This window comes from Schistocerca piceifrons, chromosome 10 (genome assembly GCF_021461385.2).
Source record: "Schistocerca piceifrons isolate TAMUIC-IGC-003096 chromosome 10, iqSchPice1.1, whole genome shotgun sequence".
Lineage (NCBI taxonomy): Eukaryota > Metazoa > Arthropoda > Insecta > Orthoptera > Acrididae > Schistocerca > Schistocerca piceifrons.
The window spans coordinates 146,131,457-146,156,947 of record NC_060147.1 but is presented as its reverse complement, the minus strand read 5'-3'; the positions used below and the strand labels follow the sequence as shown (position 1 = coordinate 146,156,947).

Here is a 25,491-nt window from a genome sequence, read left to right as displayed (position 1 = left end):
CTTTCTATTTCATTAAGTCGAGAAATATTGAGCCAATGAGACGGCCGTTACTGATTGCTTCTAACACACTTTATTCACTTTCATACCTATAAATTGTCGCGAATGGAATCACTGATCTGGAGACTTCTAAAGACAACAGTGGGATCTTCCCATCAATCTCTCGCAAAAATCCATATCAGGAAAACAATTACTAATAAACTTGATTATTGATGGCAAGTAAAACGCCCTTAATATGTGAACGAGGAATTTTTTTTTCCTTGCTTCGAGCATGATTGTTAGCTCTTGTTCTTTGCTTCAGTTAAGCGTCGGTAAATTTGCAACATCTGTTAAAGTGTCCTTGCACGCCCCGATTAAGTTCCAGCTCGACTGGCGAATGAATAACTAATTAGCGAAACAAAAAGCGATACGAGAGACGCTAGAGCTGGGATTGCCGTTGCTGGAAGCCGCCGGCTTTGTACATCAATTCGTCTCACAGAGTGTGTGTGTGACTCCCACTGCTTTGCATCACGTGCTAATGCTGGAGTCTCGATGCAATGATCTGACTAGGGGTAACTGACACCCAGGGAAAACATCTACACCTACACAGATACTCTGCAAATCATTTTCAGTGCCTGGGTTCATGGACCTTCACAATAATTCTCTATTATTCCATCTCGAACAGCGCGCAGAGGAAACGAACACCTATATCTTTCCGTGCGAATTCTGATTTTCCCTTATTTTATGATGATGATGATGATGATGATGATGATGGTGACGACCGTTTCTCCCTGCGTATGTCGGTGTCGACAAAATATTTTCGCATTCGAAGGAGAAACTTAGTTCTTCAGACTGACACTTATTTTACAATCCGTCTCGACGCTTAGCCCGTTTACTCGTATATTAGGATCGCGACTTTATGCTGAGGCAGAAGCTAGGCATTTTCGTAACTAGACCGGAGTTGGAAAATTTTGAATGTGCGAAATGCCAAATGTAAGAAAACAGAGACGAACCGTTATAGAGTCACATTACAAACCAATTTATTCGAAGGAACGCAAATTATGATATGAAACTATCATTTGTAACGTGTGACAGAACCAGTGTTGCAAAAGTTTAACAAGTTCAGGATTGAAATGAAATGTGTATGTGGCAAGGACCTCCCGTTAGGTAGAACGGTCACCTGGTGCAAGTCCTCGATGACTTGGGTGTCGATGAGCGTGAAACGATGATGACGACAACACAACACCCTGTCGTCGAGCGGAAAGAACTCCGATCCGGCGAGGAGACGAATCCGGGCCTCTCGCCTGCTGACCACTCAGCTATGGAGGCGAACAGTTTATAATAACGAAAGTATATAAATGAAAATTTAGGTAAATATGTACGTGCCATGCTTCATTTCCAAGCGAGGTTACAGCATCACCTCGCTTATTGTTGAACAGTAACACAGAATGCAGTACTGAATAGTGACACAACGAGAAATAAAAATCGCTGTATTTCGCTTCAAGAAAATCAGGCATGGCCAGTAGGTCCCTTTCTTTCCAAAAACTCAATTTGTAGGTCAGTGAAAGGTGTGTCGGTCTACAGGGGAAAAAAAATCCAATTTTGGGACTTTCAGTATTTTTCCATTTCGAGTTTCCAGTTCCTTCTCAGCCCACAGCACAGAACAACACATACCTTTAAGTCTCACTGCTTCCAACAACATCGCGATTAGCTTTCCATTGCCGATCAGCGTAAAGCCGTACCAAACGCAAAATACACTCCTTACAGTTTCTCTGTATAGGCTGACTTGGCATAACGAGAGATTCTCCTAAGGACGGCGTCTCTGGCTGGTCTGATGCAGCCCGCCACAGCTTCCCCTCCTACTCATCCCATCTCAGACTAGCAGGTTCATTTCCAGTCGCTGTCCCCCCGCCCCCCTCCCACAGCTCCCTCTAGTTCCGTGGAACTTATTCCGTTATGGTATAACACCTTTCCTTCATTCTGACCTCTTCTCCTTGTCTATGTTGTCCACATACGCCTTTCTTCGCCAAATCTGCGGACGAGCTCCTTCTTATCGTATCAGCCCACATTGCCAACCAAATCTCAAACGCTTCGACTCGTCTTTTTCGTGTTTCCCAGAGTCCAAGACTCACTTTCATACAACTATGTGATCTAAACGTACATTCTCAGAAATTCGTTCCTCGAATGTTCGCTAGGGTACTAAGAAACTTGATTTGGCAAGGAACGGTCTCTTTGTCTGTTATATTCTGCTTCTTATACCCTCCTTGCTTCTTCCGTCACGTCTTTTTTGCTTCCAACGTAGCATAATTTTTTGAATTCATCTAGTTCGCGATCCCCAAGTTGTTTGTGAAGTTTATCGGTTATCTCATTTTATGCCATTCCTCATTACTTTCGCCTCTGTTTGGTTTGCTCTAAATCCACAGTGTCTGGTCGTTAGACTTCATTCCACTGAACAGAAGTCGAATCGTACCATTGGCATCCTTGCACCGCGAATTTTAATACCACTTCTCAGTCTTTCTTTTATTTCCATAATTGTTTCTTCGATGTTGTAATGGTTCTTTATTTGCGTAACCATTACCACCCGCTAACCCTGTTTTTCGATACCATAGATTAATGAATATTTTTCTGCGTAATGTCTCATATTTTTCACTCTATTCAAATTTGGTTTCATTTTTATATGTGTGTACGTCGATATTTTGAGATATTGAAATCGATATAATATCTAGTGTGAATATCTTTGTACTTATTGTTAGCTTTGATGCTGGTTTGGGATTTTTTTTGGCGCGGAAGCGTACAGGGTAGTCAGGTTTGTCTGTTGAATATGAAGTCTTGACTTTGTGTTGGAAATGAAAAGATGAGTCTGAGTTGCGGACAATGAAAAATGTGAGTTTTATTAAGAGCAGTAACGGCTGCGAAATTGTATGATGAAGTAATGTCTTGAACATGCGAAAGTATAAAAAGTTTAATAAATGTGAATTTTTGTGAAAAGTGAGTGTCAAGAATTATTTTCGAGTGACCATTGTTTAAAAAAGTATGAAGCACATTGCAGTGAAAAACATAAATCATCAAAGTAATCCTGAAAGATTGTCTCCGTAAGCTCTCCAAGTCGGCGTAATTAACATCCGAGTGCCTTTCGCACCAGCGACAGTCACGTCACCTAGACAACATTTTTAATTACGAACCAAAGCCAGAGCGAGATCGTCGTTGGATTACAAATACGAGATAAGTGATATTATTGTTAATTTTCTTCAGTGACTGTAATCAATTGATGTAGCAATACCTGCCACATTAAAGACCTTTTAGTTGCGCAATAAAAAGATCATACTTTGAGTGCGCGAGGTGATAATTTTGAACCAATTAACTGTTAGTGGAGGTATTGTTATAATGTATGCTTTGAACAGTAGGAGTGAAAGACTGCGTCCCTGCCCTGTACCATTTCTAACGAGAGTACTTATTTCTTGGCCCTCCACTCTTATTCTTCTCTCTTGGTTCTTGTATACATTGTACCGGTGTTTATACAGGGTGTTTCAAAAATGACCGGTATATTTGAAACGGCAATAAAAACTAAACGAGCAGCGATAGAAATTCACCGTTTGTTGCAATATGCTTGGGACAACAGTACATTTTCAGGCGGACAAACTTTCGAAATTACAGTAGTTACAATTTTCAACAACAGATGGCGCTGCAGGTGATGTGAAAGGTATAGAAGACAGCACAGTCTGTGGGTGCGCCATTCTGTACGTCGTCTTTCTGCTGTAAGCGTGTGCTGTTCACAACGTGCAAGTGTGCTGTAGACAACATGGTTTATTCCTTAGAAAAGAGGATTTTTCTGGTGTTGGAATTCCACCGCCTAGAACACAGTGTTGTTGCAACAAGACGAAGTTTTCAACAGAGGTTTAATGTAACCAAAGGACCGAAAAGCGATACAATAAAGGATCTGTTTGAAAAATTTCAACGGACTGGGAACGTGACGGATGAACGTGCTGGAAAGGTAGGGCGACCGCGTACGGCAACCACAGAGGGCAACGCGCAGCTAGTGCAGCAGGTGATCCAACAGCGGCCTCGGGTTTCCGTTCGCCGTGTTGCAGCTGCGGTCCAAATGACGCCAACGTCCACGTATCGTCTCATGCGCCAGAGTTTACACCTCTATCCATACAAAATTCAAACGCGGCAACCCCTCAGCGCCGCTACCATTGCTGCACGAGAGACATTCGCTAACGATATAGTGCACCGGATTGATGACGGCGATATTGGGCAGCATTTGGTTTACTGACGAAGCTTATTTTTACCTGGATGGCTTCGTCAATAACAGAACTGGCGCATATGGGGAACCAAAAAGCCCCATGTTGCAGTCCCATCGTCCCTGCATCCTCAAAAAGTACTGGTCTGGGCAGCCATTTCTTCCAAAGGAATCATTGGCCCATTTTTCAGATCCGAAACGATTACTTCATCACGCTATCTGGACATTCTTCGTGAATTTGTGGCGGTACAAACTGCCTTAGACGACACTGCGAACACCTCGTGGTTTATGCAAGATGGTGCCCGGCCACATCGCACGGCCGACGTCTTTAATTTCCTGAATGAATATTTCTATGATCGTGTGATTTTGCTTTGGGCTATCCGAAACATACAGGAGGCGGCGTGGAACAGGAGGCGGCGTGGATTGGCCTCCCTATTCGCCAGACATGAACCCCTGTGACTTCTTTCTGTGGGGACACTTGAAAGACCAGGTGTACCGCCAGAATCCAGAAACAATTGAACAGTTGAAGCAGTACATCTCATCTGCATGTGAAGCCATTCCGCCAGACACGTTGTCAAAGGTTTCGGGTAATTTCATTCAGAGACTACGCCATATTATTGCTACGCATGGTGGATATGTGGAAAGTATCGTACTATAGAGTTTCCCATACCGCAGCGCCATCTGTTGTTGAAAATTGTAACTACTGTAATTTCGAAAGTTTGTCTGCCTGAAAATGTACTGTTGTCCCAAGCATATTGCAACAAACGGTGTATTTCTATCGCTGCTCGTTTAGTTTTTATTGCCGTTTCAAATATACCGGTCATTTTTGAAACACCCTGTAATTAAAGCGCAACTATTCACAGAGCTCCAGTGTGGGCTGTAATTATCGTATGGCAGCGAAACTTGGTAGATATCCTAATGCTTTAATGCGGAACCGATTTACGCTGGAAAAAAATTACTTCCAGTTTCGCCCACCATGTAGAAATCTGGCGCTGAGTGTGCAAAAAAGAAATGTTTCCTTATGTAATGGATTAGGATCGGGGCGTGGGTAGAAAAGGTCAAACAAGTGAAAAAAGCATAATGTTGATTGTATGCTTAACCACTGCATACACAATTTGTTGAATGTGAGCACTGGAGATGTGGACGAGATACCGCACGGCGCCAGATGTGCACCTGGTACTGAATTTTCTCTAGTGTAAATCAGTTTCACATTAATGCATCTGCATACCTACGATAATTACAGCCCCCACTGGAGCTACGTAAGTATATGCACTTCAATTATAATCACCCGGTCATAGCTTATAGCTATTTTCCTGAGAATTTCGAACATCTTGCACCATTGTAAATTGAACACTTTTTGTAGGAGTGAAAAACAAGAAATAAGTGTCTCTATACCAGGAAGTGGAAGGTTTAATGGAACGATGCGTCACGGCAGTGCAGCGCAACCTGAATCTGCTCGCGACTGCCCCTCATACATCTGCACTGCCTTACCGTTTCTGTCACGCCCACAGTTAGGCCAATCAGCAAAATAGGTGGTGGTGGTGATTTTGATAATTAGTGGCGAGGTCATCAGCGCCCGCGATAACAGGCGTTTGAGATGTGCTTTAGTTTGGTGACTGAAGACTTTTGGTTACTTACTCTTCTTCTTGGTGCCGCCCATCTTCTCGACGATGGCCAGGGTGGGGTTGAGGTTGAGGGCGCGCAGGAGGTCGCCCAGGTAGATGGCGTCGACGGTGCCGCTTCCGTCGAAGTCGTAGACGGAGAAGGCGAAGTTCGCCCCTGCAACACGGAACAGCGCGATGCGCGCGGGTCACTACCCCGAATGTCGCGCCTGGCCTTATTACAAGTAACTTGCAACCTAGCTATTAAGACAGGTCGTATTTTCACAGTATTGTCCATGTGTAGATAATGAAGCGTATTTGGCTTCTTCTCGTTTAACTTGCAACTTTAAATACTTGTAACCATAAAATTAATTAGGAAACTGAAAATTTTAAAATTAACACTTTATTTATTAAGAAGATAGGAAAATATTTACTTATTTATTCATTTAAGCTTATTAGATTAGGGTGTTCAGATCATCTCTTACACTGGAACATGGTTTCACACATACTATCCTCTTTTAGATTGTAGTTACCTAAGAAATAAGATAACTTTAATACAGTACATAGTAATAAAATAGCACTAATATAATTAAAATATTTTAGCGTTTGTGGAAAGAATGTGAATAAATAGCACTGCCTAAGAACTAGTACAGTTAATACTAGCAGTACTAGTACTTCTACTGCTACCCCTATAATAATAATAATAATAATAATAATAATAATAATAGTGATACAGGCAGATACTAAACGCACAAAGGCTATTTCTGATGTTGCGAATTCTAATGGAAAGAAATTTAATACCCAATATGACAGTAGTTTCGGTAATTGGAGTGGTACCGTGTCAAATACTTTTCGAAAGAAAACAGATACTGCGCCGAGATACGCGACTTTCAGCATGTCATTCAAGAAAAGCGAAAGTTGGACGACCATTGTTTCCTAATTGGTACAAAGGATATCACTCCAGCACTGACAACGGTCTCCAGACGCCGTCGGCCGATAGGTCACAGTGCTTCCCATCTTGTTGGTCAGTCTACTGTGTCGAGGAGGTTAGAATCTGTTGTAACTTCCTTGGGCGGAGTGGATACCACGACACCTCTGTGCTCGGAGACGAGTGCTGTATTGTGGCTTTTGCTATTAAAACAACGGGAGATGAATGGAAGTGGGCTACATCCGCCTCGAAAAGAACTGACGTGTACTGTACACTCTTTCCTCAGTTACTGGAATGACCAGAGAAGCGTTACGCTTATAGAAGAGATAAATGTTCTGTTACATGTTCGAGACGATTCTTGGTGGCGTTAAAAAGAGTGACTGCATTCTGGACAGCTTCAAATAAATTCAGCAAAACAGAATATGTCAGTTAACCTTCAATGACTGTCATTCAGCATACGTGTGAAAGACAAACATAAATCTAAGAATAAAATACTTTGAAGATTTAGGCATCAAAACTGATTCGAACACACAATTTTTTGAGCTTATAATCTAGGTCTAAAATTTCCGATACAGATTTTACCTGTATTGCAGATAACATGATGCCGTAAGTGCAGACATGAAGCTGAAACGTCTAGACACCCTTAGAACATACCTAACGTAAGGTAAGATAACGTACAATTGATTATTATTAAATTTTTAAGTTGTTCGAAACTTCTGGTTCCCAATAAAGTAGAGATTTCAGACCACAGATTCCGAGTCGTATTCCACTTGCTGTATTTCTCATCCTCAGGATGTTACAAACTTCTCCTTTCGTGTACTAAACTTAAAAATTCCTCACAATCCAAGTTTCGCGCGTGGGAACGTGGCACGATTCGACTAAAGAAAACAGACTGAAATTCCGTCAACCACCGCCTGAAGTCTGTGTGTTCGGGATGAGGAGATATAATGCACTGAGAATGCGTGCGTACTGGCGCACTGATTTGGAAAGATCGGTCGTCTTCGGTCGATGTCGGTAGCTGGTGGAACCCACTGTCACAGCTGCCTTACCGGTAGCCCTTCTTCACGCAGGACGAGTTGGCTGACGTTGGCGTCAAGCTGTAATACTTTCGTGACGTTACTTCCTGATATTTCGCTTTGAGCAGCCATTGCCACACGTGCAATCCTGCTGTATTTTGGGAACGTTAGATCAAAGAATGCTCTCTGCCTTATAGGCAGAACTTGGGAGACGCCATAGTGGATTCAGTCTTTTCAGTTTGAAGCCCCTATTTGATGGATTTTATGTCCTATGAACATAGGCCTATGCCATTGCAAAGCACGAGCACATTGAGGATCACCCGAAAATGCGTCGTTATGGCTACGATTTGCTGTAATGAAATCACAGGAAATGTCGTATTGGTAGTTAAAGAATTTTCCTACTATAAATTGCGTGTTACAGAAGTGTATCATTTTGAAGCAACAGTGCACTGAAGATTCATAAAAAAACGCGTTGTTCGATGTAGGATTTGTTTCATAATTAAATGTCAGTTGATAAGATACTGGCGACTAAAGTCTCCACGAGATCGTAATATAAATAGAGGGGCCATACAAAAAAAGTTCAGTATAGCGTAGTGGGTAGAGCTGACAAGCTACCACGGTGATTCATGTTTTGCTGTATCCAAAAAGTTTTTAGTCACCTTCGCGTTTTCTAAAAGATTGTGGGACTTCCTTATTAACTTAATATAAATACTTTCCTTAATATTCGATGTTGTGTAAATATAAGTGCATGCTTTCTCAGGAGAGAATTTGTTCGGTTTTGTGCACTTTTATAAGCTGATGTCTTTACTGACTGGAAATGGAACATTTTTGCCTTATGATATGCTCATGGGTACCAAATTTTTTTTATTTATAAAGCAAGGAAGGTTGGGTTTAACGTCCCGTCGACATCGCTGTCATTAGCACAAGCTCGGATGATGTCAAGGATGGGGAAGGAAATCGGCCGTGCCCTTTCAAAGGGACCATCCCGGAATTTGTCTAGAGCGACTTAGGGAAATCACGGAAAACCTAAGTCTGGATAGCCGGGTTTGAACCGTCATCCTCCCGAATGCGATTCCAGTATGCTAACCACTGCGCCACCTCGCTCTAATTTGTTTATGTATACTACAGACATAAAAACGACTACTACGAGAGGTGTTAAGTAAGTAATGCAACACTTCTTTGTTCTCGCCCAATTCTGGTTGAAAAAATGCGGAATTTGTTGTGCGACATCGTGGAATATTCCCACTTCAAGCCCTGTAGTTTCATAAAGCTCCGATATGTGGCAATGCTATAAATAGCCTTCAAAATGGCATCTGTAACGGAGGTGTGTTCTTGATTTTCTTTTGGCGGAAAATCATAGCGTCGCAGATATTCATAGACGCTTGCAGAATGTCTACGGAGACAACAGCACGATGAGTCGTTGAGCGAGGTATCTGTCGTCATTGCAACAAGGTCCTGCAAACCTCTCCGATCTCCCGTGTACCAGCCGTCCGCACATACAATGTTGTAACGTGCGGACATTCTCATTCGAGGTGATGGACGGATTACAAATACCTCAGTGCTCAACTTCTCCTTTTCCATGACAACCTAAGGCCTCATACAAGTCTGCGCATCCGAGAGGAGCTTACAGAATATCATTGGATTGTTCTTCCTCATTCACGCTACAGCCCGGATCTCGCACCTTCCGACTTCCATCTATTTGACCCAATGAAGGATGGCGCCCTGCCGGAAGGAGTACGTGGATGATGGGAAGCACCGAGACGTTGGCTCCGACGTCGAGCAGTAGAGAGCACACGGACCCTCCCACTAGGGCGGCGTAAGGTTGTTGCATTAAGTGATGTTACAAAATAGGATTGTGGGGAATAATGTGGTGTATTGGAACCTGCCTTCAGAAAAAAATTGTTGCATTGTTTATCGAGCGCCTCTTGTAATTGGAGAAGGGAGGAAATTGCGTTTTAAAGGAGCTAACGTAGGACTTTACGCGCGTCCATTTTAATAAACAACCTGTGCGGTTCGCGTGCCACTGGAGAGCGCCCAGTCGCAAATCACGTTAACCAACACGTTCCGTGTGACGCGGGCGGTGCCTCATGTGGCTGGATTCCTCGTCCACGTGAAATAGGGACGGCGGTTATCGCTGAAACAACCGGTTTCCGGTTATACCGGTCTTTTTCAACGCCAGTTTAGCCGAATTGTTAAAACAGCTCAAAACAACCGGTTTTTGAAATAACCAATTTTCGGGGTTTTATTCCTATTATTTTATGTACTACACGTAGAAATTTAAAAGAAAAGATTGAAAAATTTTGGCTGTCTTAGTTTCAAGATATAAAGAAAGTTTCGTTGCTCTAAAAGCGATAAGTGGTTGAATACTACCGACTAATATGTGAACTTTTGCTCAAAAATCATGTTGTAATCGGGGATAATACGTCTATTTGGACATTACGAATAGTCAGTGATAAAGGGTGAAAACTAAGATCGAAGAACTGTTTTTCGTGTTAACTTGCTCGTTTTCGAGGATTACAAAAAGATAGATGCACATCATGTAGACACAGGCAGCACATCAGTTAATGAATTGCTAGGTTTTAAATTTATTGCCCTCGCTATAATTTACTTGCTCTTTTATTACTCGATACAAATGGCAGACAAAACTTTAATCTTCCATCGCAAAGTCACTTCGTAAACGTGTTTCCAGTTTAGAGTCGCTGTCATTCTGCAATGCAACATGTGTCCGGCGACGACAACGAGAAACTACAGTACAGACCCGGTGGGGACAAGTCTCGCACGCTGCACGTCCACGCGTACCTTAAGTCAGGACACAGCAACAGGGACAATTCTGTCTCAGTAATGGTTTACCATTGATACCCTCGTTTCTGTCGGCATTGTTATTTAAATAACACTGATCGCTTTTCGCATTTACTATAATACCGCAATTTTTCAAAAAAATGTGTTTTACGAATAAAAATTACCCTTTTTTTTAAAAAAAAAAAAAACGAAAAATTTTTGCGCACTTGCCATGCCTAATTGGTATTTCGGTGTTTTACCCGGTTATCAAGGAAAAATTAAAAAGAAAACACTTGTTATAACCGAGACCAAAAAATACCGAAAAATACCTGTTATTCGGAACTAAAATAGCGGCGGCGATTTTAACCGGTCGGTTTTTTCCATCACTAACGTCAACGTCAGCTGGAATTGGGGCGAGGCGAGGCGGCCTCGCTGGCGCCGGCGCTGCTGTAACAGTAGAAGCGGCGCGCCGGGCCGGGCCATGGCGCGTCGACGTCGGCGTCGGCAGCGCCGCCTGCGTCACGGCGTCGCGCCGGGAATAGCGGCGAGGCTTATAAGGCGGCCGCTATTCCTGGCCGCGAGAGCTGCTCTGCGCTGCTCTGCTCTGCTCTGCGGCGTGGCGGGGGGCCGCGAGGCCGCGCGGAATTCCGCCGCCCCGCCCACTCGACGCGATCCTTAGGCACGGGTCGTCACCTCCCACACTCGCCTCCGCGAGAAACGAGACTCGCCGTCAATCCTCGGTACGTTTCTCAAGGAATACCACAAGCTATAAAAATAAGTTTCTTCAACTACGAAAAACAAGTGGAAAGTGACAACCTCAACTGGAAAACCTACTGCCAAAAATTAATGAAGTAGCTCGGTTCAGCTACGTTTGCATTACGCGAGATTACTGCTGTAGGTGATTTAAAGAGGAACGAACTACTTTGCACAGTCCCATTCGGTAATGAGTTACGAAGTCAGTTTCTTGGGGAACTGAAACAGCAGGGATAGTAGTTTCATAATACGAAGCGTGTTATAAGAATGATATCGACATTTGTACGACGTAGGACTTAAACGAGTTGTGAAGAGAATGGAAAACCTAAATATGTGTACCTGGATGGGATTCGAACCGTATTCTCTCCAATCTGAGTCCAGCCTCGCATAAGATCGATATCGAGACGCCGAGAGTCCCTGCTTTATCGCACAGCCTTTGCTTTACTCATTGAAAGCTGGTGCATTTCGTGGCGTCTCTCTGTTACACTTATCGACCCCTTTATGCGCGTGGCAGAACACACAGTAACACGAGAAGCTGGAAAACTGTGTAACGCTGCAGCTGTGGACAGACAATGCGTTCTCCGTGTAGGAACAGGATAATTCTCCGGGTAGCTCCACCTTAATCTTGGTGCACTATTGAACTCATCGCTCGAGGAATCTTGGGCAGTACACTGCGTCACCCCTGCAGTGGGCCTCACACTCACACTACTAGGACTCGCGCGGTATTTCAGTGTGTGGTCGTGTAAAGCACGCAGTCAGTGCTCCACCTGCACGAGCAAACTTCGCAGAGGCACCAGTACGTATCGACGCGACTTACAAAGCGCTGATACGGTCAAACGGAACATGAGATGGCTTTTAGTGTCGTTGCTGTGGCGGTGTTCAGTCCGCAGATTGGCCTGACGACGCAGCACTGTGCGAGTCTCACCACCTGTGCACAACTAATGCAGCCTGCATCCATCTCGGCCTGCTTCCTCGGCCTCGCCCACCAATTTCCATTTCTCACGCTTCTTTCCATTACCAATTCCTCGTTGTGTAGGATTTGTCCCTATCAACCGATAACTTGTTTTAGACAAGTTGTGTCACAAGTGTCTTTTCTAGTAACGGATACAAGACGGTACGTGTTGACCGATTGTCCGATCCATCTATCTAATCTTCAGGTGTCAAACGTTGTTGTTGTTGTTGTGGTCTTCAGTCCGAAGACTGATTTGATGCAGCTCTCCATGCTACTCTATCCTGTGCAAAGCTTCTTCATCTCCCAGTACCTACTGCATCCTACATCCTTCTGAATCTGCTGTATTTCTCATTTGGTCTCCCTCTACGGTTTTTACCCTCCACTCTGCCCTCCAGCACTAAATTGGCGATCCCTTGATACCTCAGAACATGTCCTACCAACCGATCCCTTCTTCTAGTCAAGTTGTGCCACAAACTCCTCTTCTCCCCAATCCTATTCAATACCTCCTCATTAGTTATATCATCTACCCATCTAATCTTCAGCATTCTTCTGTAGCACCACATTTCAAAAGCTTCTATTCTCTTCTTGTCTAAACTATTTATCATCCATGTTTCACTTCCACACGTGACTACACCCAATACAAATACTTTCAGGAACGACTTCCTAGCACTTAAATCTATACTCGATGTAAACAAATTTCTGTTCTTCAGAAACGCTTTCCTTGCCATTGCCAGTCTACATTTTATATCCTCTCTACTTTGACCATCATCAGCTATTTTGCTCCCCAAATAGCAAAACTCCTTTACTACCTTAAGTGTCTCATTTCCTAATCTAATTCCCTCAGCATCACCCGAGGTAACTCGACCACATTCCATTATCCTCGTTTTGCTTTTGTTGATGTTCATCTTATATCCTCCTTTCAAGACACTGTCCATTCCGTTCAACTGATCTTCCAGGTCCTTTGCTGTCGCTGACAAAATTACAATGTCATTGGCGAATCTCGAAGCTTTTATTTCTTCTCCATGGATTTTAATTCCCACTCCGAATTTTTCTTTTGTTTCCTTTACTAATTGCTCAATATACAGATTGAATAACATCGGGGAAAGGCTACAACCCTGTCTCACTCCCTTCCAAACCACTGCTTTCCTTTCATGCCCCTCGACTCTTATAACTACCATCTAGTTTCTGTACAAACTGTAAATAGCCTTTGGCTCACGGTATTTGACCCCTACCACCTTCAGAATTTGAAAGAGAGTATTCCAGTCAACATTGTCAAAAGCTTTCTCTAAGTCTACAAAAGCTAGAAACGCAGGTTTGCATTTTCTTAATCTTTCTTCTAAGATAAGTCGTACGGTCAGTATTACCTCACGTATTCCAATACTTCTACGGAATCCAAACTGATCTTCCCCGAGGTCGGGTTCTACCAGTTTTTCCATCCATCTGTAAAGAATTCGCGTTAGTATTTTGCAGCTGTGACTTAATAAATTGATAGTTCGGTAATTTTCACATCTGTCAAAACCTGCTTTCTTCTTGAAGTCTGAAGGTATTTCGCCTGTCTCATACATCTTGCTTACCAGATGGTAGAATTTTGTCAGGGCTGACTCTCCCAAGGCTGTCAGTAGTTCTAATGGAATGTTGTCTACTCCCAGGGCCTTGTTTCGTCTTAGGTCTTTCAGTGCTCTGTCAAACTCTTCACGCAGTATCATATCTCCCATTTCATCTTCATCTACATCCTTTTCCATTTCCATAATATTGCCCCCCAAGTACCTCGCCCTTGTATAGACCCTCTGTATACTCCTTTCACCTTTCTGCTTTCCCTTCTTTGCTTAGAACTGGGTTTCCATCTGAGCTCTTGATATTCATACAAGTGGCTCTCTTTTCTCCAAAGGTCTCTTTAATTTTCCTGTAGGCAGTATGTATCTTACCCCTAGTGAGATAAGCCTCTACATCCTTACATTTGGCCTCTAGCCATGCCTGCTTAGCCATTTTGCACTTCCTGTCGATCTCATTTTTGAAACGTTTGTATTCCTTTTTGCCTGCTTCATTTACTGCATTTTTATATTTTCTCCTTTCATCAATTAAATTCAATATTTCTTCTGTTACCCAAGGATTTCTACTAGCCCTCGTATTTTTACCTACTTGATCCTCTGCTGCCTTCACTATTTCATCTGTCAAAGCTACCCATTCTTCTTCTGCCGTATTTCTTTCCCCCCATTCCAGTCAATTGTTCCCTTATGCTCTCCCTGAAACTCTGAACAACCTCTGGTTTAGTCAGTTTATCCAGGTCCCATCTCCTTAAATTCCCACCTTTTTGCAATTTCTTCAGTTTTAGTCCACAGTTGGCAACCAATAGATTGTGGTCAGAGTCCACATATGCGCCTGGAAATGCCTTAAAATTTAAAACATGGTTCCTAAATCTCTGTCTTACCATTATATAATCTATCTGAAACCGTCCAGTATCTCCAGGCCTCTTCCATGTATACAACCTTCTTTCATGATTCTTGAACCAAGTGTTAGCTATGATTAAGTTATGCTCTGTGCAAAATTCTACCAGGCGGCTTCCTCTTTCTTATCCCCATTCCATATTCACCCACTACGATTCCCTCTCTTCCTTTTCCTACTATCGAATTCCAGTCTCCCATGACTATTAAATTTGCGTCTCCATTCATTATCTGAATAATTTCTTTTATCTCATCATACATTTCATCAATCTCTTCGTTATCTGCGTAGATAATTGGTATATAAACTGATACTACTGTGGTAGGCATGGGCTTCGTGTCTATCTTGGCCACATTAATGCGTTCACTATGCTGTTTGTAGTAACATACCCGCACTCCCATTTTTTATTCATTATTAAAACTACTGTATTAACCCTATTTGATTTTGTATTTATAACCCTGTATTCACCTGACCAGAAATCTTGTTCCTCCTGCCACCGAACTTCACTAATTCCCACTATATCTAACTTTAACCTATCCATTTCCCTTTTTAAATTTTGTAGCCTACCTGCCCGATTAAGGGATCTGACATTCCACGCTCCGATTCGTAGAACGCCAGTTTTCTTTCTCCTGATAACGACGTCCTCCTGAGTAGTGCCCGCCCGGAGTTCCGAATTATTTTACCTCCGGAATATTTTACCCAAGTGGACAGGATCATTTAACCATACAGTAAAGCTGCATGCCCTCGCGAAAAATTGCGGCTGTTGTTTCCCCTTGCTTTCAGTTGTCAACTATATCATCACAATCCGAAAGCTTATATTTTTTTCTTCTCTGAACTGCCTGTCGTCAGTGTCTCGCTTCCATAAGAGGCGACACACCAGACAAATACCTTCAGGCAAGACTATTGGGAGGCAATAAAAAAATTTAACACGACAACCGAGATAGCTTTTTCCTTCATATCACTTCAGAAAAGACACCCTAACACCTAAATTTTTACTCGATGTCAATAAATTTATCTTTCTCAGAAGTGATTTTTCTCGCTTTTGCCAGTGTGCATTTTACCTACCCTCTTCTTCGGCCTTTTTTTGATGTTCATCATATAACTTTATTTCGAGACACTATCCATTGTGCTGAACTGATCTTCCGACTCCTTTGCCACCTCTAACCGAATTACGATGTCTTCGGCAAGTTTTCATTTCTTCTCCGTGACTTCAGTCACATTTTTAGTTTCCTGCTCGTTTTGTTTACTGTACAGACTGAATAACATAAGGGATATTATTTCACCACATCTCATTCGCTCGTCAACTGCTGGGTCCCGCTCAAGTCCTTGGACTCGGCCTGACTTCTGTGCAAGTTGTAAGCACCCTTTCGCTTCCTGTACTTTATCCTGCTATCCTGAGAATTCCAAACAGCGCGTTCAAGTCGACAATGTCAAAAAGCATTATCACCGACGCGTGCAGAATCAGCCAATTTCTAACATAGACCACCATCTGCAGCAAGTTCAGTTGCGAGAAAAGCTTAGCAGAACATCGCACATAAGCGTTTGCTGCCACGCAGAGGTGTGCTTACAGCCTCGAACAGTTTCGCAAAAAGGAAATTGTTCTTTTGACAGCATTGTGACAATGTTTCCCTTTGTAGTGCGTTGACATTTTATGGCGGAACTTGTGTTTCAGCAAGAGTCAACCAACATGTTACTTCCTTTCCAAATCCGTCTCACGAAATGACGATGGCGGGAGAAAAGGAGGAAAATTATAATATCCTCCACCACAGACCGTATCATAGCTTGTGGAATTTAGTTGTAGATATATACTTCCATTGTTGGCAGGGGTTTTAAATGTAATATTCGTGTAGTTCGGAAAAGTCAACTTAAAAGAGAAAATCAGAGCTGTATTTTTTTCCCATCAATTCTGCCTTAGTGTATTTCTTTCATAGGGAAAATGAATAATAGCAGCCGGTGCATGTTCTTAGAAACACCTATTCTTCGCAAACATCTTCCTTGCGTGGAACAGTTTAATACAGGTTATGGCAAGAAGCACCCACTGCCCCGCGCTTTAACTCGGGGCGCCGATGCAGGCAGTACTTCGCTACTCTACGCCTGGTTTTAGGAGTAACCCACGCCATGGGGCGCAGAGCCCTTGCTCTGACGTCTGTAACAACAGCTCGCTGAGAGTTTCCATGGTGCTCCCACGCTAACGAAACAAATCTTTGAACGAAACAAACCTGTCAGCGAAACAAACCTGTGAGAAGCGAAAGACTCTCCAGTTGAACACGAATCGTCACCGCAGGACTAATGCTCAAGAGTCGAGCGAGAAGTGTTTAACACTTCAAAGAATTCTTCGCACGAATCAAAAACGTCTTCCTATGGGTCTTAACTAAACACCGATTCCCTTATGCGGTGCTTGTGTCAGGAAAATTCTTTACATCATAGAACGAGTTTTAACAACAAGTACTGCAATTTTTCATTTGGGCTCATGGTCAACGAGTATTTCGCTCGTTTTCTGGAAACGGAATACAGTGCTTTCTGGTTGCATAATTTGGATAAAGAGAAATTTGCGATACTACTCGTCGGCTTTGGCCAACAAACAACGTACGTCGTAAAAAATATGGCGACTATAACGTCATTTCAATGGGTATTTTCGCAAAGCAGCCGTCAACTCGACCGTCGCACGCACGCTCGGAGTAACACGGTGCGGAGAGCACAGGCGGGTTGGCAGGTGCACCAGTAGGCGGCGGGGACACAGCGTGGCGTGGCGCGGCGCGGGCACTGCGAGCCACAGCGTTGCTCCACACCTGGACCTGAGTAACAAAGTGAGTGACGGCTGGCTTTCTCAAGGCGGTGCACCACAGCTCGTAAATATTTTTAAAATATATAGTTCACCGTCAAGAGCTGATGATAAATACTTCTCTGTTACAAGCAGTTTCGGTCTTCAGACTATCATCAGGTATCCTGTACACCGAGGGAGATGAACGTGAAATATCAAATGAATTTCTTGTATTATCTTCTTTGGTATATAGGATACCTGATGATAATACATGTCCGGCCGCGGTGGCCGAGCTGTTCTAGGCGCTTCAGTCCGGAACTACGCGGCTGTTACGGTCGCAGGTACGAATCCAGCCTCGGGCATGGATGTGTGGTGATGTCCTTAGGTTAGTTAGGTTTAAGTAGTTCTAAGTTTAGGGGACTGATGACCTTAGATGTTAAGTCCCATAGTGCTTAGAGATATTTGAACTTTTTGATAATTCATGAAATGTGAAATGGAGTTCGTGTATTCTCTCTTTTGGAATACAAGGTACCTGACGAGTGTCTGAAGACTGTAACTGCTCGTAATAGACAAGTATTGTTCTGCGCTCTTGGCGGTGAACTCTGACGCTTCTCAAAAGACCACTAGTTGTTCACGGGAGAGCTGGCACAGTTGCAGGGCTCGAGTTTGGTGACGCCTTGTGTCGTGTGCATCGCTCTGTTACCTCGGCTCTCGGTTATCAATCAGCTGCCGACAATTACCGTCTGTGACACAGCCAGTAAACCCAGCACCCCTGACTCTTCAAAGAATTCAGCTCCCACTTTTAAAACAGCTTCAAAAGACTGATTACTAAGCACATAAATGAGAAAAAGTTCAGAAAAGTTTCGAAATTTGGTTTAACCTTTGTTGGAAGTTGCAGAGTGTTCTGATTATCAATCTCTCGACGGCTGTAATCTGAGAAATTTCCGCTTCATTTTAAGCAAAAGCTGACTTTCCTCGCATCTAAATGTTTATGATGATGCGATATCTCGTGAGCCACGTGTTTAGAACGATATAATTTTGGTGGTACCTGCAGTGGTATATGTGGATATGGTCTTCAAAGTGTGAGTTAGTAGTAAGAAATTAAAAATCGTGCCTGATGCTAAACTTTCACCGAATGTGTAAGTTGCGATAGAAAAGTTTCCGTTGGAAGGCCGCATAATGAGAATCGGTGTGCCAACCAGGGAAAATTGGCGTTATTATTGAGCCGACCATCGCACCGATGCACCAGGTTGAAGATACCCGTTTGGTAGAACACTGAGTCCTGCTGCGTGAAGAAGTTCGCAACTGCCTCGTCCGACAGGAGTCGTCGACCCTTCGAGGCATTTTTAATGGAACGAAGGCGTGATAATCGCACTGGGAGAGTTCAGCACTATGCGGCGGGTGCTCGAGCTGGAGTAACTTGTGAGTAACTTGGCAGTAGCGTCGCCGTAGTTCACGTTTCTGCATTTACGGAACGCGCGTCGGAGAGACACGGATGCCACACTGATTCGTCGGCGCTGCTCACATACCCACACAGGAATCGCGCTACTTTACGTATACGCTACGGCAACGCTCTCAAACGGAAACCCTTAACGCCGTTTCGTAGGAAACCGTGATTTCTTTTGGTATAATAAATAAACAAGCATCGTTCGGATCACTTCTTTTATTACTGACTACCGGTTTCAGTCTGCGTGGTACATCACCTTCAGGTCTGGAGCCGCACAAGTGCAATTTGTGAAAAGAAGTGATCCAGACGGCATTTGTTTATTTACTGTAAGGATATACCTCTTAATGGGTAGGTTAGGAGAGCAATTTAATTTTCAGATTTCGGTCAATAATTATCCCAAATACTGGTAATGGAATATTTGTTGCCCCTGCCAGTCGAGCTGGAGTGGGAGGGTGGACGGTGGCACAGGTTAGCCGGCTGTTGAGACGGGCTGTTGTATGCTTTGTTTCTCAGTAAGGTATGTTTGTTTTACGGAGTGTGCGAGGCTAACTGTGAAACTGCTTAGGGAAGTAATACGACAGCTGCGATCCTAGAAAGCGAACTCAGTTCTGCACGCTGACGGGGGAGGTGTGGGCGTACTCGGAACAGCTGCCAGCTGCTGCTGCCGCCGGAGCCTCGCGTCGCCTCCTCGAAGCTGCGAGCCAGGTTTCCCTACTCGACTGTCAGTCGCTTTGTTGTTACGTTCCACGCTGCATTAGGTCTACTGCAAAAGCTCTGGACAGCTGGAAGGCGCGTGCTGCTCCCACCCTGATGGACACCGTTCGGTACTTACGTTCAATATCCCTGGCGCTCAGGTCCGCCTGTGAACAGAAAAAGAGAAATTACAGTTAGTAACCAGTACCGAATTTTTGGCCGGTCGCGCGTTTACTCTAGCACCCAAACACACAATCGTACTTGCTGAGGATCTGCACAGTGCATTGGTAAAGAGCAGGGCAGTGGATAGGTTTCGTGGTCGGCGAGGTATACTGTAGCAGCGGGTGTGGCAGAATCAAGCTGAACAACGTGTGCCACTCGAGCCCGTCCCTGGACCTAGTGAGACCGGTTGGAATGTCGGCGTCTGCTGTCTGTGAGGCGAAGCTCAGTACTCGGTGTGTGTGTGTGTGTCTCCGGTTTTTTATAACGCCAGTTTAACCGAACTGTTAAAACTGCCGAAAACAACCGTTTTCTGAAATTACCGATTTTCAGTTTCTTATTCCTTTTATTTTCTGCAATAAACGGAGAAATCGAACAAAGATCGAAAAACTTTGATTCCCTCAGTTTCAAGTTACACAGAATCAAGATATTTAATTAAACAGGCAAATAAAAGAAAACTTAGTCCGTCTAGTGGTAAGTGGATTACTGCTACAAAAAATCACCGGTACTCTTCTGCTGATTGTAATTTTTTGAAACTCTGCTCAAAAATCATGTTGTAATGGGGGATCATACCACTATTTAGGCGTTACGAATAGTCAGTGCTGAAGGGTGAAAACTGAGCCTGAAGAACTCTATTTTTCGTGGTAATTTGTCCGTTTTCTAAGGCTACAAGGAGGTAAAGGCATGTTACATAGCCAGAGGCAGCAGGTCCGTTGCTTTCTATTTTTATCGTAAACTATGAAGGAACTCTTAAGTTTTTTTCCTGTATTATGTAACAAGTTTCTAGTGGCTCCTCTCGTTTTTAATCTTTTAAAGCAGATGTACTTCACTGATATCACATTTCGTGAAATACTTCCAGACTAGTGATAGTACCATTCTGTAATACGAATGATGTCCGACGACGACAGTGAGAAACTACCTCGTAAACCAGATGGAGCAAGTCCTGCAAACTGCACGTACACACACAGCATGTAAGAGGCCACGCCACATGGTAGCAGGTACATTATTGTCTAAGCAATGCTCTACTAATTCTTATGTCATGTGTTTGAAAAGTAGCACTGATAGCTTTTCTCATTTTCTATGATAATACAATGATTTAAAGCAATGCAAATTTTACGAATAAGAACTACTCGTTCTTTAAATAAGAGATTATAAGAAACGAACACTTCTAGCACTGTTGCTAAGCTAATTGATGCTTCGGTTATTTTACCCGGTTATTGGTAAAAAAAGAAAAACACCCGTTACAACCGAGACCAAACAAATACCCAGAAATACAGGCTATTCAGAACTAAAATACCGGTATCGGTTTTAACCGGTCGGTTCTTGCCAGTCCGCAGCTCGTGGTCGTGCGGTAGCGTTCTCGTTTCCCGCGCCCGGGTTCCTGGGTTCGATTCCCGGCGGAGTCAGGGGTTTTCTCTGCCTCGTGATGACTGGGTGTTGTGTGCTGTCCTTAGGTTAGTTAGGTTTAAGTAGTTCTAAGTTCTAGGGGACTGATGACCTCAGATGTTAAGTCCCATAGTGCTCAGAGCCATTTGAACCATTTGGTTCTTGCCACGGCCCGGTCTAGCGACCGCCGCTCTGCGAGGAGGCAGGCACGCACAAACTGCTGGCAAACTATCGTACGAAACTTGCCTTTCTGTTGCTTCAAATCGTTTCCCTGCGCCGCGGCCCGCCCGCAGCCCGCGGGCTGGTGGTTCGCGTCGCTGCCTCTACAACCCGGGTTCCTGGGCTCGATAACGAACGGGTCGGGGATTTTCTCGGCTCGGGTACTGGCTGCTTGTGTTGCCTTAATTATCTCGTCTTCATCCTAAAGACGCGCAGGTCGACGAAATGGCTTCAAGCAGAAAGAAAGAGTTGCATCGGACGGCCCAGCACCCTGAGGTGTCGCCTGCCGCAGAATATAATGCCACGCGGTCATTTCATTTCACTGTTTCTCAAAATACTCGGTTTTAAAATTTGAAACACTTTCTGCACGTGTGTTTGAAACAATTGTGGAGACATTTTTTCCAGTCCGACATAGGTCGCTCAAAAAATATGGTTTCGATTATATTCGAGAGTTTCCTGATGTGAGTAAAATCACTGTCCGTGAAACTGTTGTTCGACGTAAGACGATAAAAATACTCTCTAGGTGATAAATAATGTGAGTTGCGACAATAAGACATTAATTCCGTTTCTTCTTCTTCAAATAATCGATGTTTCCACGCGCTATGCGAAAGGTGTCATTGGCACGATGAAGAACGGTGCGATATTTTCGGCTGTTTTCTTCTGGATTCATCGACGATTTGTCACAAACGGATTGTTGTTTGCTATTCAGAGTTAACAGTTCTTCGAGCCTCTAAAGCAATGGCCGTGACACGTTCAGTGCAACCAAACAGACGAGTCACCATTTCCTTCGAAATGCTTCCTTAGCGAGACACTTTTGGTGTTCCGAGTTGATCCGAAAGCCACAAAACAGCTGAATGCCATGAAGATTCGACCCGCGCGAATAAACCCTCGTTTCGCCTCCCGTGCACAGGTTTGGCGTCTGCTCGGCTGCAGTCCCCGCCGAAAGACGTGCCGTGCCCCCGTCTTCGACCTTGTCTGGAACGGCTTCTGTGTCTTGGGGACACAACAGCTGACTGTGGTCGAACTTTCTGCAGTTTGCCAGTCGCACACGAAGATATTCTGCAAACGATGTGGAGTCTTTTGCGAATAAGATGGATTAACAGTAAATTTTAAATGTTCGTGAAATCTTATGGGACTTAACTGCTGAGGTGATCAGTCCCTAAGCTTACACACTATTTAACCTAAATTATCCCAAGGACAAACACACACACACACACCCATGCCCGAAGAAGGACTCGAACCTCCGCCGGGATCAGCCGCACACTCCATGACTGCAGCGCCTTAGACCGCTCGGCTAATAGTAAATTAAACGACTCGATTCTAGGTATTGCCTTTCATTTAGACCTTAACAAAAATAGTAACAAAATCAATTAACTAAAACACTGAAATGAATTTTCCGTTTCTTCACATCACAGCATATTTCAACCCTCACTGTAGACAAAATTCCACGCCAGTTACTGAACTGCAGCAACTTCGAGCATAAAAATTCCGGATTAAGTGCCCGTAAGAATCGCGAGCCCGGGGTTCCGTAAAGGTTAACTTATTATAGTTCATCCATCCTGGGAATCGAAAATTAGACGATTTTTGCCTGTTTTCGATATCGATACTGCGAAGATATCGGTCCCGAAATTTCCAAGAATTCCGAGAATGTTTTAAGTCTAAATTTATTGTGTAATTTTGGATTTGCTGTTGCAACTTTCATTTATTTTATTAATTTTGGAGTTTTATTAACACGGTTGCTAACTGGCAGTTACATATGTTGACTTCATCTGCTCTCATTTCTGCTATTATTCCTCGTAAGATTTGACGGAAGTCTCCAGAGAAGAAAACGGCACAGAGAAGGCTGTTGTTGCGGGGTCATCGGACCTCATCCCGAACAATGGAAGTGCGGTCTTGCACGAGTTACCGATACTACTTTGCTCTGAAACATTACAGATGCCGTGCGATTCGTTAGGCACAGACTGTCAGCGCGGCAGTGTGGCGGCCTGCCCTTCGCTTATCACCGCTAGGTGTCAGGAGCACCGTTTCCACAGCGGCAGACGACTGTTTCAAAGTAGCTCAGCCAGTTAGCACGAAATATTTGTAAATTACGTACGCAGGCCTCTCTTACGGATCACTTTACCTATTACTGACAACCAGATCAGAAACCCCAGATTAGTTGCTGAGACTTTTCACAGCTTACGAATGTAATGCAGCTTCGTAATGGCAAAGAAATATGAGAAATGAATTGTGCGATATAATTACAAATTAACAGTTTTGGCGTTTTCCTTTACTTGTATTGTGCACCCTCGCTTCTTGCCAAATTTTGCGATTCTAGGTCAGTAGGAAGCACCCTATCATTTTCGACGAATGAGTTTGCGAGCACCAAGAAATTTCGATATCTTTCGATTTTATTGGCTCAGAGGCTTAAATTTTTACACTGCCGAGGAGCTGTAGACTTTAGTACGTGACATAAATTTCAGTTGGACACCTCTATTCGTTCCTGACAAAGAAGGATCTCAATAGTCGGACAGACGTCAGACAGACAAGGAAGTGATCCTATAAGGGCTCCTTTTTTACTGTTGAGGTACAGAATGCTAGAGATGACAAAATTTAAAGCGACGGCAGTGTGCCATCCCAGTTGCGTGGTATACTGACAGCTTGTGAGAAAGAGTTAGAAGGCCGTCCTTGGGAGACGTCGGTGCCGAGTGAAATGGAGAGGTCGTTACGACGAGGCCGGCCGAGCTTTGGCGAGCAGCCGCTGGCACAGGGTGGCAGGCGCAGCCGTCAATGAGCTGGCTGGCGGGCCGGCCGGCCAAAAGCAGGCAGCGGCTGGCGGCTGCGTCTGGCCGCCGCCTCTACCCCGCGCTATTCCCGTCCCGCGTGCGGCGGAATGCGCCCACCGCGCACCTCACCACACCGCACTAGCCCGAATGCTCTGGCAGGAACTCAGGCGCTAGAAGGGTCGCTCCGATACCGACAGCCCAAACTGAGGCATCGTCCCTTACCTTAGCCAGTATAATCTACGCTCAGAAATAAATTGTTACGCGACAAGATCGGTCGCTTCTCGAAGTGCGACGCCAAAAAACTAGTCAGACTTGGAGATCGTTTTACCCCAACTCTGACTGTCAACTAAGCACATCTTCTTCACCACGATTGAAATATAATTCATCATCTCCAAATAGACGTAAAACTTATTTTAGTACATCTTGTACTTTTCGAGATATAACGGTTTAAATTACTCTTAAATTACTTTCCTCCTTTACAACGGGTGTTTCGATATTATGAACAGTTAATGAAATATAACACATATCGGCAGATGTTCATCCAGCGATCGGTAACAAATGTTCTTTATGTGTCAGCATGAAAATCTAATGAAAGGGAGCGGAGCGGACAGTTTTAGATTTTTCCGTTCGAAATGTGCATTTCTACGCCAGTTTGTCGAGTTGAGGTGCTCGTTTTTTCGTGTCTAAAAAGCCCGTCCCTTGCTACGTTTCTGGCCTAATTCAATCGAGAGGCGAGAGATCGTTGGCTTTTAGTTCGATAGGATATCGTTGGGAACCGTCCAAAAGAGCGCCCAGCAGTCTGCGACGTGTACGGTGTATCCGAGGAGGAGTGAGCGGAATTCAGCGATACGACAGCAACGAACGTTCGGAGCAAAAATGTCCAATAAACGTGGGCTCTAAAGCGCATACCTAAGTGCTGTGAGCACTTCTTCATCACGGGTACTGTAAAACAAATCTCTTCTACCGAATAGGTGCTCGTAGTTCTTAATTATGTTTGGTTCGTGGGGCGCTCAACTGCGCGGTCATCAGCGCCCGTACAAAGTCCCAATTCTTTTCATTCTCCAATTTTATACGTAGTTCAATATAGCCACGAATGATGATGATGATGACGAAACGATCAGGACAACACCCAGTCCCCGGGCAGAGAAAATCCCCATCCCGGCCGGGAATGGAAACTGGGACCCTGTGATCCAGCGGCTGTAACTCTTAAGGTATGAGTTGTAGTGCACACGTTTACTACACTGGTCCGTACTATCTGTTCCCAAAATACGGAAACCAAAGACGTTACAGCAGAAGAGATCCGTTTCACAGTTCTAAA

The 25,491-nt window shown here is 44.0% G+C and overlaps 1 protein-coding gene across 2 annotated transcripts in view; it reads right to left on the bottom strand.

The window, feature by feature from the left end:
• The window catches only part of LOC124718952 (myosin light chain 1), a 69,749-nt gene that overhangs the window by 19,539 nt on the left and 24,719 nt on the right, over positions 1-25,491 (bottom strand). For both annotated transcript variants that reach the window (XR_007005951.1, XM_047244620.1), the window contains exons 2-3: positions 19,724-19,751; positions 5,855-5,995 (exon numbers count right to left, since the gene is read on the bottom strand). Coding sequence is in view for 1 of the 2 variants with exons in the window: in XM_047244620.1 (XP_047100576.1) it covers positions 5,855-5,995; positions 19,724-19,751 (169 nt within the window). In the remaining variant the exon portion in view is untranslated. The remainder of the gene's footprint in view (positions 1-5,854; positions 5,996-19,723; positions 19,752-25,491) is intronic.